The 17,233-nt window shown below is 43.2% G+C and overlaps 1 protein-coding gene across 1 annotated transcript in view; it reads left to right on the top strand.

Annotated features, from left to right (window-relative positions):
* Nucleotides 1-753: 753 nt before the first annotated feature.
* Nucleotides 754-17,233, top strand: part of TTLL11 (tubulin tyrosine ligase like 11) — a 36,248-nt gene continuing 19,768 nt past the window's right edge. Inside the window, 7 exon segments of the mRNA XM_041406947.1 lie at nt 754-1,055; nt 1,058-1,227; nt 6,476-6,572; nt 7,936-8,069; nt 13,091-13,666; nt 14,221-14,316; nt 14,835-14,953. Of these exon segments, the coding sequence (XP_041262881.1) occupies nt 839-1,055; nt 1,058-1,227; nt 6,476-6,572; nt 7,936-8,069; nt 13,091-13,666; nt 14,221-14,316; nt 14,835-14,953 (1,409 nt within the window). The 5' untranslated portion in view covers nt 754-838.

Genomic DNA, 17,233 nt, shown 5'->3' with positions numbered 1-17,233 from the left:
GCAGGGAACCTTCCAGCTTGCTCAGGTTGATCACGGAGCTGCTGTTCAGGTTATTCATTTTGTCCATTATGTTATTCATAATGTCCGTTACTGACAGTGTAAAAGCCGTTTTCGTATTTCCCTTCTGTGCCTAAGCGAGCTCAAACTCCGCAGATGGGCTCCCTCAGCACCGATGCAGCTGAACCCGAACGGTCCATGGGAACATCCTTTGCGAGAGGCAGCGCTTTGTAAGGGCAGCCAGAGCCCCGTCTCACACGAGAACCTTTTGGGCGCACGGTAAGGGGTGGACCGAGCGCCGGGGCCACCGGGGCGGTTCGGTGGCGAAGGGCACGGCGGGCACCGCGCCCGCCCCACAGCCCGGCCTGAGGCGGCGCCTCGCCCGCTTCCAACATGGCGGCCCCGCCCGCCCCGGAGGCCATTTCGGACTGCGCGGGGCGGGGCCTGTGCCCGGTCCCAAAATGGCGGGGGCGGCGTCAGCGCCTCACGGCGGCGGGGCGGAGCCAGCGGGTCACCGGCCGCGCCGCTGCCATGGCAACGGGCGGGGAGCGGGGGCGGGATGGAACCGGCGGGGATGGAGCCGGCCGGGCTGGGGACAGGGACAGAGGGGATAGAACCGGCGGGGACAGGGACGGGGACAGAGGGGATACAACCGGCGGGGATGGGGACGGAGGCAATAGAGCCGGCTGGGCAGGAACCGGCCGGGCTGGGGACGGCGGGGACGGGGACAGAGGGGATACAACCGGCGGGGATGGGGACGGAGGCAATAGAGCCGGCTGGGCAGGAACCGGCCGGGCTGGGGACGGCGGGGACGGGGACAGAGGGGATAGAACGGGCGGGGATGGGGACAGAAGGAATAGAGCCGGCCGGGCTGGAACCGGCCGGGTTTGGGATAGCGGAAATGGAGCCGGCCGGGCTGGAACCGGTGGAGATGGAGGCGGCCCGGGAGGCGGAGGAGCCCCCGGGGTCCCCGGCCCTGCCCGCTGAGGCCCCGCGGGGCGGCCCGCCCGTCTCGGGGGAAGGGGCGCTGCCCGGCCGGGAACGGGAACGGGAACGGGAACGGGAACGGGCGCAGGAGAGGGGCCGGCGCGGGGCAGGGCCCGGCGGACCCCGGGCCGCCGCAGCGGGGTCGAGAGCGCCCGGCGGCCCGGGGTCACGGTGGACAGCTCCAAGGCCAAGACCTCCCTGGAGGCCCTGAAAATCAGCCTGCGGCAGCTCCGCTGGAAGGAGGTGAGCGCTCGCCGGCGGGACCCTGCGGGGCCGCGTCCCCATCCCTGCCCCTGCTCCGGCCTAGCGCCGGTCCTGCCCACACTCCGCTCCCTTGTCTCGGTCTGCCCCCGGCAAAGCCTTCCTCCATTCTCCTCCTCCTCCTCCCGTGCCTTCTGAGGGCCGCTGCAGCCGGGGGTGTCCCGGCTGTGCCCCCCGACCCTCGGGCTGTTTCTAACCAGACGCCGGGTCCGGAGCTGGTTTGATTCATGATCACCATTGCCACGGCCAGTTACGCAAGCCAGAACAGGGGTAATCGGGTATTGCTCTTCCGAGGTTAAACTGATCGGGGAAAGGGCAAGAAAGAAACCTGCTCCCACGGGGAGGCCTTTGACGTCTTGTGCAGATTTGCATTTCTTCCCTCCCACCTTCCCTCAGGGACCTGGGCCTGCCCGGGGCAGCCCTCGTGTGGGAGAGCGCGATGTGTGAATGCAGCGGTATTAAACCAGCTCATAACACACACATAACGGGCTTTAGCCTGCTAATTTACTTTATGTAGAGCAGCTATAGCTATTTTTTTTTTTCTCCTGCTGCTCGTGTGTTTTCTCATTGCTTTGTGAGGATTTCTGTGACTGCCAGGATGTGCTGGACTGGAATCAGGACAGAAGGGGAGCTGGCACAGAACTGATGCTTTGCAACTCCTTATTTAAATCCTGGAGAGATTATATCTTACTATAGATGGTAAATTGTTCTCCAACTGTAAAGATTTTCTTTACCTAATGGCTTTATAAATGGCTTTGTAGAAGTTGAGATGGCTTCTAAGAGCTTTGTGAGGAACGTGTGTAAGAAAAAGGGTATTTGTAATCCATTTGTGGGAGGGAAGTTGGAGGGAAAAGGAGGAATAACACCTGAGGATGAGCTGTTTCTCACGTGCAGAGCTAGGACAGAGCTGTTTGATCTCTGACCTGCACCTACTCCACTTTACAAAGCTGCCTTTGGGATTCCCACTTACAAGATGATATTTTTGTGCACCTGATGCCTGTTAAGCAAAATCTGTACAGACTTGGGGTAGGCAGTATATTCTGTGCTGTTCTTAATCTCAGAGTTAAATACTGCAAATTTATTTTCTGGAGGACTGAGTGGCAGTAAATGTTGTCTGTGTTTATTCATAATGTCCTGCATACCTAATCCTGCAAGGACATGTATCCTCCGTGTCAGGAAGAGTAGTGCTTTCTCCTTCTCTGACTTAATAAAATTCCGTTTCGGTATTTTTGTTATTTAAATCCAGTGGCAGGATTTCAAAACCGCTTTGCACCAGCGCCCCAGTTCTCAACTCCTGCTTGTACAGCAAAATAGTAACAACATACCATAGCCTGGAATTTTAACCTGCTACATTTACCTCTCTTAGCCCTCAGTGCACCTGTGGGGTGTCTGTCAGCGGCCTTGCTCCATGTTTTATGCAGTGACATGCACAGCAGGGGCACTTCACACTTCATTTCTTTGTTTTTAGGGTTAAGTTTTATGTTCTGAGGGCGGGGAGCCATTCCAGAGAGGGTTTTTGGATCACTAATATCAGTTAGCCTTGCAGATTGTGCTGGGAATGAGCCACACTTACTGGTAATTTTGTCTTTATAGTTTCCTGAGACTTCACTGTTTTGCATTTGTCTTACACTTGATAGCCTTTCCTACTAATTGACTTGTTTCACAAGCTCTTGTTCCTCTCATGAATCTCTGTGCTGCATTAATCAGCTTTTTCCTTCCTGCTTTGCATCTCCCAACAGCAATTGCTGCTGCCTTGACTTCATCTCTCTTTGTTCCCTGTCTCCCTCGATATCCTCTCTCCTCCATCTCTTTCTTGGGTCAATATTTTTCATTTAGTTTGTTGCTTCCTCCTCTGGCCACTTTGTCTCTTAATAAAGAAGGGGCCTAATACAGAATTTTGTGATGCTTGACTGCATCACAAAATCTGGGTGGCTGGTAACTCATTCCCTGTAAACAAGTCACTGTCACATATTGCTGTGTATCTTCAGCTTATAAATAGGTTAATAAAAGCTGGTCAAGATTTGAAGAGAAAAATTAACTAAATTGAGAAGATAAATCCAAGGAAAACTCTTTTTTCAAGCCACATGTAATTCTGAAAGCTCTCCCTTTCAGACGTTTAGAGAAATAGCAGTAAAATCCTTTTTCAGGCCACTGTGAGGGATGGCCAGAGCCTTGGAGCTGCTTGCACTGTTACAGCAGGACCAGCAGAGGGAACACGGGTGTTGCTTCCAGCGTCCATGAAAATAATGCAAAGTCCTGCAAATAGTACAGAAATGCATGTATTTTAAATACTGATGTGTCAGGGACTGCTATTCTACTGTTACCCCTTGTGTAATACTTTTGATCCTTTTCCCTCTCTACTTCTTTTACATTTTCCTATTCTTGCTCTTGATTAATTTCTGCTGTTTGCTGCTGGATGTGTTGGCTGGAATATTTTGTTGGGAGGAGACAGTATAATGTGCTTTTTCAAGTAGGCACCTTTTGATCCATAACTTTTTCTGTCTAATGTATAGCATTCTTACACTGTCACATATCCATTTTTAATTATTTTATTATTCATTAGTGAACTGACATACAGTAAATGTCATTATAAGATGCACAAAAAAGGGAAGAATGAACACTGGCAATATTGACATATTCTGTGGCGCTGATATGTGGGGAAGAGGTGAAGGAGTGCAAGACAGCAAACTGACCATTGAGATTCTATTCTCAGAAGCAAAAGACAGAAAAAAACCCCAATTTTTTTTTCAGCTGTAGGAATTTTGACTGAGTGAAACACTCAGGTTTGGTAGGGCAGTGTGGGTGGACCTTTCAGGAAACATTGCAGAGTTCCCCTGCGTGTGCCAGCTCTGTGCTAGGCTGGACCATCTGATGCAGCGTGTCACATTCTTCAAATGAACATGATATGCCAAATGAAATAATGGGCACAAATTGAGCTTGCATCTCGAGTTTATTCATCTCTTAATAAATTATTTCTTCAGCAAGCTTTCAATTACCAGGAAAATGGAAGAAGCAGATGTCCCAGGCATCAAATATCCCAGCGTCGAGCGTTTCATTTGTCTCGCTGTTCCGGAGCTGCGTAGGGAGAGTTTCAGGTTTTATGCTGGGAAAAGCTGAGTGGAAGACGAGTCATTTAACTTGTCATTAAACATGATGGAACAGACTGATGTGACCTGTGAGACAATTTAAATGATTGGCTTCTAATCCAAAGGTGGAAATGACCTGTCAGGCAGATTTGACTGTGATGGATTATTAATCATGTCAAAGCTGTGGAAACAACTCTATTCTCTTTATGGCTGCTTGTTTATTTTTTTCTGACAAATGTTGCCCAAATCTGACTAAAAAAGATTTAAAAGATTTTAAAAAAAGGATGGCTCCAGCCACCTTTCCGTTTCAGCCACTGTCCCACACCAGGCGTTGGGAATGTGGTGCAAAGGCCCCTCCCAGCACTGTAAGATTAATTAATATCTGCCTGGCACTGCCAGAGGCACCAAATAATCAAACTTGTTGGCTCCTCTCCAAACACCACCCTTATGTAAAGTGTAGCGCAGAGGTTACAGACTCCAGCCCAGCTCATTCAGGAGGTGAGTTTGATCCCATTGTTGGATAAGTCCAGATAATCTTGATTTCTGAGGAGCAGGGCCCTTGCTGTGCTGTCCCAAATTTCCAACAAGGGGGTGCAGTGCTTCCATCTTCCTGTCCAGAGCTGCTCACTCCTCATCTGTTGTGAAATTACTTCTGTGCAGTGTTTGTAGAGAGCTTTGATATCCTCTGTAGTTGAAAGGTGTTATATAAATGCAAATTTTGTTCCTTTCATTTCAATTTCTTTTAATAAATAAATAAATTGTTCAGGTTTTAGTGGGAAGGGCACTCTGAGACCGAATGCTGCATCTGTATTCTGGATATACCTGTGGAGAGAGGTTAAGGCCACTGATTGTCTTTCAGAGCCCAACAGAATTAATTTTCACTTGTACAAAACCAGATTTTGCAGGCTGAATAATAATGAAATAAGTGCAGAATCCACTGGCTCTTGTTAAATTGGGTTTCTCATCCCTGCAAGTAAGGAAGCAGAAAGGATGCATTGCTCAATTAGCATTTTAAATTAATTTTTCAAGGCTATTTACTGAGGAAACTGAAATTTTAATTAAAGTAGCAAATAAAGTAATACACTCAAAAGGTTTATGCAATTTTTTTTTCTGTCATGCTCAAAGAAAAATGATCCATTGCATAAAGAAATGTTTTAAAAAAAGAAAAATTACATATCAAGTAAAGAACAAGAAGTTTCTGCAAAATACTGTGGTTCTTCAATAAGTAAATGGCACTGGGTGATGAGGGTGGTAGATATTTAATGCAAATGTGTCCTAAAATGCTAAATATAGCAGATTTATTTGAAAAAGATGTAGCCTAGTAATAGAAGCTATTCCTGTGACTGTGTTCCATATGGTAGTTAAATGGCATCTTCATGGAGCTGCAGATAAAATGGGGTTTTTTGGATTGATAAATGGGGCCGTGTCAAAGAGAATAAGCGTGAAAAAGAGCACCTTCCTTACACAAAACTAATTGGGTTTTTTTATAAACCACTTCACTACTATTAGAAACTTGCTCTCAGTAATTGGCAGTGCTGCTTCTGAGCTCTTCAGACTGCTTCAAAAAGGTGATCTTTTGGATAATAGAAAACAAACTGCTGTTTTCCAATTTACAGTGAAGTCTTGCATGAATGGGTAGAGAACCTGGAACACTTAATATTGTTGAAATAATCACCTTAGTTCTTGACAGTGGGAAAATATATGCTCAACAAATGATTAATTGAATTGCAAGCTTTTATTTTAATTACAGGCTATTAGTACCAGAAAGGAATTAATACTGTAGAAATTAATACTTATAACTGGATATATATCAATGAATAATACACTTATTGCACTTAAATATCCTGATTTGAATATCCACTTTATAACTTGACTGTGGTTGATCAGAAGCTCAGGGGTTCTCAGTACAGCCATGCCTCAGTCATTGGGTTTGGATTTTAGAAACCTCTCTTGCTTTGTTCACTTTAAAGTCTTTGAGCTGATCCAAATATTCTCAGTTTTACAACCAGTATACAGAGCTTGCTTTCTTTTGACAGTCAGAAGACTGTTGTTGAGTGGTTTATGCTTAAGATGAGTGTTGAAACCAGACAGGAATGAGGAGGTATTCCCAGATTGCTCCAAGCTTTGTCCGCTCTCTTTGGCAGTTTCCGTTTGGCCGCCGCTTGCCGTGTGACATCTATTGGCACGGGGTGTCATTCCATGATAACAACATCTTCTCAGGGCAAGTCAACAAGTTTCCAGGTACTTCACTTCTCTTTCTATTTAAATAAAAGCTTTAAAAACAGGGTTGCTGGACCTAGTTCTGTGTTTTGGTGGCTTTTAATGTGAATTATCTGCCTAATCAGCTGATAGTATATTTGGCATATTACTGGGTTTGGTGAGGGGGTGAGGATATCACAGTGGGTGTCTTGAACAATTTCTGAACTGAAATTTGTTTTGGAGAGAAAGTGGTTTTGTTGAGAAGAATACTTCATACACGTGAAGTCAGGAAAAAGAAGAGTGTTAGGCTATAATTTAAGTGAAGTGTACAATTACTGACTGTTATCTGGCACTGATAACAGTTCTGTATCTTTGGATTTGGTTTTGATTCTAAGTGGAAAAAATCTGTTTTGTTTCATACTCTGGCTTATCTCAGAAGCTCAAAGCAGAATTCCTTAAATGGATTTTTTAATATTGAAGAGTTCATGTCAGTCCTCATCTTATGATGACTCTCCTATTTTTTTAAGCTCCTTTTTTTCTCATTTAATCCCTGTTGAGATCTCTCTAAATAAGAGCTAAGAGCTTAGGTATTGACTTATCTAAGCCCTTTACTTCAGATTTATGGCTGCTGTTAGTGTGCTGTGAGCACAAGAACCTCAGCTATTGAACTCCAGCTTTATTTACCCTGACTTCTCCTGCCTGAGGGAAGTTCCCACTCAGGTGTACGATGGTGTTGTTTTCTGATGGTTTAAATCAGTGTTAGGTGAATGTTACCTGTCTTTATTTTGGCTTCTGTCTGGTGAACAAGTGGCTGCACAGGAATCAAACCAGAGCCCTTCAGAACTAGACCTGATTTCCAGGAATGTTGTGCTAATTTGATGCAGGGTTTTCCATAAAAATATCTTTTTAGCCATGTTCCCAATGGACGTAAGACTTCAGCAAATGTTTGTTTGGCTGTTCACAAAATAACCTGTTCTTTGTGATGCAAATACTTAAATAACTGCAAAGTAAACCAAATTGGCTGATTACATTTAACTTACATTTGTACCTATTCCTGGAATGATAGGTTAGAAAAATAATTTTGGATTATGGCAAAGGGACTAGTAAGTATTTGACTAAAGATGTCTTATATTCTGAGCTATATTTTTGAGAAATTTTTTTTTCTAACATTGTACAGAAACACATGCAGTAGTAAATATGGCAGGACAATGGCACAATTATTGTGTCAGGTTTTAAATCTCAAAAGATGTTCAGCTTTACTGACAGCAATGACCAGAGCACCTTCCCAGCAGAGTGAGTAATGATACTCTGAAATGATTCATTTACTGTTAGGAGGAGGCTTCATTGTGGGGTTTTTGTACCTTTGTTCTCTTCCCAGGTTTTTGTAACTTTGTTCTCTTGCCAGGCATGACGGAGACGGTTCGGAAGATCACCCTGAGTCGGGCCATGAGGACCATGCGAGATCTGTTTCCTCTGGAATACAACTTCTACCCTCGATCCTGGATTCTGCCAGAAGAACTGCCTCTCTTTGTGGCTGAGGTACATAACTTTGACTCTCAGAATACTGTAACTTGTTGGATATTGTATCCATGTCATTCTGTAGTCTTCTATACCTGCCAGATTATTTAAAATCACACCTGGGGACCATGCATGACATCTTTTCCAGTTTGCCTGGGTTCATGTTAGCTTTGTTTGTTATGTTCTGGAATAAACTTCAAATCTCTTGCTCTGCTGTGCCAGGAGAGGTGTCTGGAAATTGAACCTGGTAGAAACATCAGCCCTTTCCCTGCATGTTCTGCTGGCTTAAGGAGGTTCCAGTACAGTGTGGGTTGTGTGGTGCTTCACCAGATTCATTGTCATTGAAATAATTTTAGTCCACTTGGCCTGTTGTAACCCAAACCCTTTGAAGAGCATTTTGCTTTGTTCATTGTTAAATACTCTCACATCATCTCATGTCAAACTGCTGTTTTGTTTAAATATTCAGAATGTAATAAAATGCCAGTATTTTTCAGGATTATATTTTTTTAGTGATGCTGTGTGTTGCTGTTTGGTTCGTTATTACAAATATTTTTAAATATTATATGTGTTTGTTTGACCCTGTCTGACCTGCCCAGGATGTTCTTGCATCCTACAGTGTGCTGTACTTGGAAATATGAGAGAAAAGAGGTCTGGGCTTTAATAGCCTCTTACACTGGGTGCAACTTTTTAGCTAACTACCATATCCATAATCCAACCAAATTAATTAACATATTTTAATAGCTACTCTTCAAGTGAGCTGGATCACTGCCATGGCACTGCTGTAAGACCAGCCTGTAAAAGGGGCATAAACGACCCCAGGTAGATGAGTACACAGACCTGGAGGCAGAGCGTGGGGAAGATGCTGGCTGGGATGAGCCAGCGAGGGGAGGTGTTGGACAGGGAGGGTGCACTGGGGCTGGGATGAGCCAGCGAGGGCAGGTGTTGGACAGGGAGGGTGCAGTGGGGCTGGGATGAGCCAGCGAGGGGAGGTGTTGGACAGGGAGGGTGCACTGGGGACAGGGATGAACCAGCGAGGGGAGGTGTTGGACAGGGAGGGTGCACTGGGGACAGGGATGAGCCTTTGGGAGCACGGCTGCAGGTGACACGCTCAGCTGTGAGCTGGCAGCAGGTGGCACTGCGAGTTAACGCTGCTCTGCTCTGCTCTGCTCCCTGCGCTGCAAACGCTGCCGCTCGTGTTCCAAGAGGAACAGATGTCCACTAACACACTCCTAGGAGTTTCCTTTGCATATGTTCTTCCATCTGTGTTGGAGAAAAGCATAGTTCTTGTTATCAAACATTATATTTTATGTTGTAAGAGTTTATGTTCTACTTAACACAAGTTTGGGATGTAACCCCTCCAGAATGAGAAAAAACACAACCCAAAACATTCCAAACCCCCCTGTGAACCATAAAAGGTTCAGAGCACTTTTCACTTGCAGTTGGGTGAGTTCTCAGCAGGAGTTCTCCAGTCTTTTCTGTTGTTTATTTGCTCATATGTGGTTTTGTTTGCTTTGCAACCCTCATGATGCCAAAACTGTCAGCTCTCTGAGCCTGCATTTCAGCTTGTTCACAACAATATGGGGAGAGCTTGGGTGGTTCCTGCATGTCAGACGTGTCCCTGGAGGAGCTGGAACACTCTGGAACATGTTAATTATCAAAAGTCAAATTGTATCAGTGCAGGTGTAGGTTAGACACCAGAAGATGGTTTGGTGCTGTTTGTAGTGTAGAATTCTGTTGCAAAGGGCTGGATGAGAAATGAACACCTGTGAGATTTTGGCTGTAACAGAAATGATTATTGAAAGAAGAAACTCCATGAGAATTTAAATCTTGCTGCCTCTCCTGATGCACTACAACATTTCAAAACAATTTATCTCTCAAATATCCTTGTTGTGCCTCATTTCTGTAGTCATGAGAGTGAACTTTTTCATACAGATCTATCCATAATGAAATCTAATGCTGTCAGCTCTCCCCTATACTTAGATTCAGGTAGAAAACACTGTGCTTTGAAAGCCAGTAATTGAGAAAACTGCACTGGAGTTGTGGTGGATGAGCTTTATACTAGAAATACCAACAAAAAGGTAGATCCCTTAGTGTCATTTGTATTGAATGAGATGGTGATAGGTGTTTTCATCAAGGGCTTAAAAGTTCATTTTACTAAATAAATATCTAGTTAGCTATTCTCAATACTCACCAATTTCTTATTTTCTAAAATGTTTTGTACTAACATGTCACTGGAACAAAAGATGGATTACAGATAAGCAGATCTCTCAGGTGTTGCAGTCATTGTTCCTTCACTAGCAGGGAAGAATCTGTTGGAATGGGTGTGCTAAGGACTTACTTCTAATATGAAATCCCAATTTCTGAAGAGTAACTAGCTGGGGATTCAAACCAGGACTGTGATTGTTCTCATACTTCCTCCTTTGTGTTGTCTGTGAGGATGATGAATAGGCCAGTATGATTAATTTTTAATAAGAATCTAATTTGGATGGTCTAATTTCCAGCACAGCATATTTTTGGTGGTTTAATCAAGTTTTCAGCTTTTGGATACCTCTTAGGCATAGGCATGAATATTCCAGTCTTTGTGCTGTCAGATCTTATAGCACATTATATGCATTTTTTCCAGAATATTATATTAATTCAGCCTGTGTTTCCTCATGAAAGCCAAACCTGCAGATTTTCACCAACTCTTCTCTTGTTGTTAACTGTAAATGGTTAACATGTTTTTAAAAGATAATTTCCTTCTGTCAAGCAAAGGACACAGAAATATCTCATTTCATATAAACTCATTTTCCTACATGACTGAATTTTCTAAGTCTGGACAAGCCCCCTCATAATGAGAATTTGAAAGCATATAGTTGAGGGGATTGTGGAGAATTTGAAGACGACTGTTGGGAATTTCCTTGAAGATCAAGAAACCATCTGTTTCTTCAAGACAGTAAATCTGCTGAAAAACAGACTGAGACTGACTCTGGATTACTATTCCCCCTTTCCCCACCAGCCTAGCCTAGCTTTATCTGCCATGTGTAGGTTTTGATGGACTAGAAAGCCTGAATAATATCCATGCCTTTTAGTCCATTTAAAAAATGGAATAGAATATGATGGAGAAAATAATTTGCTTTCTATTTTAAGAGAAGAGAGATCTCAGAGACCAGTGATTGTTAGAGTGAAATATTTTTAAAAGGCAGGTTCTTTTTCATCTTCAGCAATAGTCCCTGGAAAGCATCATCTCTTTTGGAAAGCATCATCTCTTTTGGAAAGCATCATCTCTTTTGGAAAGGTGCTGCTGGAGCAGAGCAGAAGCAGCCTGAGGGGTGAGCAGCAGATGTGGGACTGGGGAGCAGATTCTTCCTCCTGGTGCCACAGAGGTTCTTCACTGTTTTCTGCCCTTGGAGGGCACAACTGGCACTCGGTGTGTTCAGCAGGAGTCACAGAGGGTGTGTTTGGTCACGGAGGGTTCAGACTAACCAGGTGTCTCTGTGGTGCTGACTTTAACAACAGTGAACCAGAGAACTCCTCTGCTCTGCAGGGTAATGTCACATCAGGGGAAGATTATTCTATAGTGGTAAAAAGACTAGGACATAAATCCTGCTTTCCTTCTTTGCTCATCTACGCCTGCTGATCTACTTGGACCTATTTATCCACATGCCATTTATGTAAGCCTGACTTCCACTGAGGCGTTTTATCCCTCTGAGTGACCTATTTTGCAGAAGGATCTTTCACTGAGTCAGTGTGACACCTGTCCGTGAGAAAAATCCTGGTCTGGATAATGGATCTTGAATTTCTGCTGCAGCTGGTAGGAAGGCTTTTAGCAGTGTGACTCTGAGTGAAATAAATAACTGGGTGGGGTGGAGCCAGAAGTCCTTGAGGCCTTGGGAATGGCACTGCTGACAGAGCTGGGCCTCTCCTGGGGGTCAGCAGCCTGATGTTACAGCAGAGGTTGCTGCTCTCACAATGCTCTGACCATGCTCAGCCTTTTCCTGTGGGCTGATTTTTTCCTCTTTCGTTCTCCAGGGCTGATGGTGGCAACTGATTTGTTCTTTCTTTGTTAGTTTTTGTCCTCAGGCTTCTAAAAGTCAATCTCCAGTTGTTGCTGGTGAGCCCTAGGGTAAAACCAGATCTCTGTCTGGCTCAGCATGTGCCTGCCTGCAGGGAGAGGGAGAGCAGCTTCAGGTGGGACCCTGAAATGTGGGAGTGCAAGAAAGGAGTGGTCAGTGCTGGGACATCCCTCTGTTTTGGGAGGAAGAGGTTTGAGTGCTTTATTATCCTGAATCCCATGAGTAGCTGATAAACCTGCTAGCCTGCATCCTGAATTTCTTCAGCTGCTTTCTTTGTTAGGGCTCCCCTTTCTTTCTCAATTTCATTTCTGAATGAGGCACCCCCATCTGTGCAGTTCTGACTTTTGCTGTACAAGTAATAAATCAGAATTTATTTAGGTGGTGGGAAATATGCATGTAACATGAAAGCTCTGATATTCAGCAGATGTGTCAGTGACATAGTTATACCTGTGCTTGGTTCAGCATTCCCCAGTTTTATTAACACTGACTATCTGATGGTGGAAAAAGGTATTGTTAGTGACAAATTTTTACTTCAGTTTTCCATCTTCTGGTAGTATTTGCATTCATACCTCAATAAATAAGGCACCTTTCCTTAAGTTAGTGATTGTCAGTAGTTGTTCAAAATGCAGCATGAAAGTTTAACTTTGCAGTTTCATATACATTAGTGACTACTAAAATGGATCTCATGAGATATACCCCATTTCCTTCTGTAAATTGGAACAGAACATTAAAAAGAAATTCCTGACATTATTTATACAGTGGCTTGTTAAATAAAATTACTTTTTATCTGTATTAGTAATTCCCTACTTTTTTGTTTCTCCTTGTGCTTGTCAGCACTGTTCATCTTCTGCCTTTTTTGCATGGTGTTTACTACTCTGGTGATGTATTCCTGCTATTTTTATTTATTTTTGTTGACTGGCTTTCACAGGACCAGCCCTTCCTCCCTTCCCCAGTTAGTGCTTCTCACTGTCATGCTTTTCCTTCTAGGTTCGTATGATGAAAGACAGCAATCCATCCTGGAAGCCCACTTTTATTGTAAAGCCTGATGGAGGCTGCCAGGGGGATGGAATCTACCTCATCAAAGACCCAAGTGACATCAGGCTGACAGGGAGCATCCAGAGCCGGCCAGCTGTGGTGCAGGAGTACATCTGCAAACCTCTGCTCGTGGACAAACTGAAGTTTGATATTCGCCTCTATGTCCTGCTGAAATCCTTAGAGCCCTTAGAGATTTACATAGCCAAAGATGGACTTTCTAGATTTTGTACAGAGCCCTATCAAGAACCCACTCTCAAAAATTTGCACCAGGTTTTTATGCACTTAACCAACTATTCACTAAATATCCATAGTGGGAATTTCATCCATTCTGACAGTGCAAACACTGGCAGCAAGAGGACTTTTTCAAGCATTCTGTGCAGATTGTCTTCCAGAGGAGCTGATGTCAAAAAGCTCTGGTCAGATATAATTTCATTGGTGATTAAAACAATTATTGCACTGACACCAGAACTGAAAGTTTACTATCAGTCTGACATACCAGCAGGAAAACCTGGGCCAACTTGCTTCCAGGTAAGTTGGAATCTCTGCCAGGAATGCAGTTATTTTTATGCATAGATTAATTTTCTGGGTGTTTAATGCCTTTTCTGAAAGGTTTCTCTAGTTAGGGTGCTGCTCACTGATGGGAGCTCAGAGCTCCCACCCGAGTCAAACCTCAGTCTCCTGACCTGGGTTCCTGCCAGCCCTAAGCACATACAGAGAATTTTCAATGGGTGTAGTTTGTTGGTGACAGCTTTCACTCCAGATTCCATCTTCTACACGTTAGAAGTGAAGCTTTGCAGGTTCCTAACACCGTTTTGATCCTGGCAATTTGAAGACCCCCTTGCCACGGGTGCCACGATTCCATGGCAGATGCAGTGTTCAGGGATGGGGGTGGTGTGAAAGGAGCCATTGGAATGGGAGACAAGTGGCTTCTGGAGTTCTTCAGCGCTGTGGAGACTTTCTCAGTTACTTCTTTTCAGCCCCCCAAGTGTTTATTCCTCCTCAGTGTTGCCATATGGACAAACACTGCATTCTGTAGAACACCCTGAGTAGAACTGAAGTAACATATTGCTTGTTATGCACAGATTTTAGGGTTTGACATTCTCCTGATGAAAGACTTGAAGCCCGTGTTGCTGGAAGTAAATGCAAACCCCAGCATGAGAATAGAACATGAGCAAGAGGTAAGAGTTCTCAATGTGATATTGGAATGAAATTGCTTAGGTTGGGTTTTCTGGGCTTTTCTCCTTGTTTGAAAGATGAAAGCTGTCTGCTAATATGAAACCTCCAAGGTTCTCTGTAATTTTCTGCTTTGAAATCATTGCTAATCTTATACATAGGAAATATGACTTATTGGAATTGTGAAAGCTCTCCATCATCTCTGTCATAAATTCATTTATTCATCATCTCCTGCAGTCGTTAATTGTGTTTAGGGGATTGTTAATAATCTTTTTCATGTTTGTATACATAATATAAATGATAACATCAGCAACGATCTTTTTTATAATATTTCAGTTTGCTAGAGGAATTTGTTGTAGCATCATACTGAAAATGTGCAGGTATTTGTGCATCCTTGAAGAAGTATTTTGTAATCCATCATCGTGTATTTAAAATATAGATGAAGTGCATGAAGTTTGAGCAAATGTGGAATAAATCACCCTTAGTTCTGTAGTGAATGATTGTATCCCTCTGTGATGTAAAGCTTTCTCCTGGAGTATTTGAAAATGTCCCAAGCCCTGTTGATGAAAAAGTGAAAGTTGCTGTCATCAGAGACACTCTGCGGCTGATGGACCCTCAGAAAAAGAAGAGGAAAGATACTCAGTAAGTCTGCTGATTTTCCCTGATTTTCATCAGTACCTTGTAATAAACAGAAAAATGAGATTTTTTTTTCCCAGAGAAGGTCCACAAGCTGATAGTAAATCAGGACATACCAGCTTCCCTGGAATATTTTACTCTTAACTGGTGCAAACAGTTTAGTAACTCAGATTTATTTATTTATGCTGCTACTTGGGGTCTCTTTTTTTTATTCAAAACAGTAATGAGACATAAATTTGTGTATTAATTTGCTCAAAAGTCACAAATTACCCTGAATGAATTGCCCCATTGGAGCTGAAAAGTATGAATACTGTATTTAAAAATTGCTTCCTTAATCTGTGATAATAAACAGAGTTAAATCTATGATCTAGAAATGAGAAGAACTGCCTGCAGCAGCTTGCACAGGAATGCCTGTGGTGGGATCAGGCTGACAGAAATCATATCTTTTTTTTTGATGAAACACTTCATTCTAAGCAGTTTTGAAGACATGAAAGGGTGGTGGTTTTTTTCTCTTTTACTTTTTCCCTAGAAATTCTTGCTCATAGGTCTGCCTCCATGCTAAAGTACCCATTTTGCTCTTCTCTTGGCACTTAGTGGTAACCTGAAATGTTACTCACACTCTGTAATGATTTCAAGTGCAAATTTGCTGTCCTTTTGTAGACAGAGGCCCATGAACAAGACATGACTGATCATTCTAACAAGTTCTGTATTACTGCAATATTATTCTGAGATCAAACTCCTCCTTCAGAGGCAGAGCCACACAGAGAAGTTGCTGTGGTCAGAGTACAGAACGTTTTGCAAAGCAATTTATACTCTGTGTTGCCTGTACTTAACCTCTACCCTTAAAGATTACTTCAGTGCATGGAGCTGAAAAAGATAATTTTTTAACCTGTAATTATGTAACTAGTCGTGGTGGTTTTTCAGCTGAAGTTATGTCAGGCATTCATTAACTTCATATTAGATATGGAAAAAAGGCAAATGATAATTACAAATAAATTGCTAGAGGATGCCAGTGTGTGGGGAAGGCTCATTCAGCTGAGGATTCTTCTCTGATACATTTAGAGTGCTAAATAATTTCTAACAGGATTAGTTGGTGATGAGATAAACCACTGGCTCTTCACAGCAGGAATTCATCAGTGGTTCAGCTTTTCTTCCAGGGTAATCTGGTTAACAGAGCATCTTGGAGATGAATATTTGTGTGTGCACCACAAGTCAGCCTGCCCAGGGCAGTGCCCTGGGACCTGCTGGGGAGGATGTGCAGGAGCTCCTGTGGCAGCTGCCCATCCTTCCCCTGCCTCCAAGTGCTTTTTATTGAACTGGGGACAGTGTCTGGAACTTCTTGACCAAAACTTGGCCTATAGACAGAAAAAACAAATCTGAAAGAATTGCTGTTCTGACAGCTAACCAGCAGCAAGCCTCATAGACTCAAATTTGGATGCTAATTAAGTAAGGGGCATTAATCTCAGTAAGGTTTTAGCAATATATGTAACATAGAATTTGAGTACACAGGGGAAATACTGAGAAGTCTGAGCTGCATCTCAGGTAAATATTCTGCTGTGGAGAATTTGATTTCCTTCTAATTATCTCCCAGATTAAAATAAATGAGGCATCTAAATGAAAGTGAGTTTTAGAAGTCATCCTGAAGTACTTCATTATCAGGAAGGATTAATAGCTCAGAATTTTTTTGAGTTTAATTTTCCCTCATCTTCCTGGTGTTTTGATATTATTTTCCTCCTTTCTATCATGTGATGTATAATATTGGAAAAAAAAAGTTAAGCTGAATAAGATCAGTTTATCATTCCATACATATCTCTTAATTTTTCCATCACAACTCCAGTCTTTACATGCAGGGATTGCTAATAACTATCTTGGCACTGTCAGCAATTAGTGATTGAAAATCTGCATTGATACATGTTCAAATCAGAGTAATTAAATATACATAGTGGCTTTCCTTCCACAGCAGAAGTGGCCTTTTCCTAGTTTTAAGTCACTTACTGTGGAACTCAAGTTTTGCTCGTCATTAAGAAATGAAAACATTTAATAAAATCTCATGGCAGGTACTGAGGTTTGCTCTGTCTGTGTGGCAGTGCTGTCCTCATGGATTTTGAGGCTTGAGCAGATGATGGCAAACATCCAGGCCATTGACATGCTGGAGCTAACCCAGTGATTTGTGTGACTGAAACTTGTCTGAAGCTTGTGTAGTAATTATTAAACTTGCTCTGGATTCACTCCTTACAACAGAGGTGCTGTTCACAGCCTGCTGAAGGTGGGAGAAGGCTTCAGCTA

The sequence above is a fragment of the Onychostruthus taczanowskii genome, unplaced genomic scaffold (assembly GCF_017590055.1).
Source record: "Onychostruthus taczanowskii isolate IOZ18803 unplaced genomic scaffold, ASM1759005v1 scaffold25, whole genome shotgun sequence".
Taxonomy (NCBI): domain Eukaryota; kingdom Metazoa; phylum Chordata; class Aves; order Passeriformes; family Passeridae; genus Onychostruthus; species Onychostruthus taczanowskii.
This window is presented reverse-complemented; position numbering and strand designations above follow the sequence as displayed.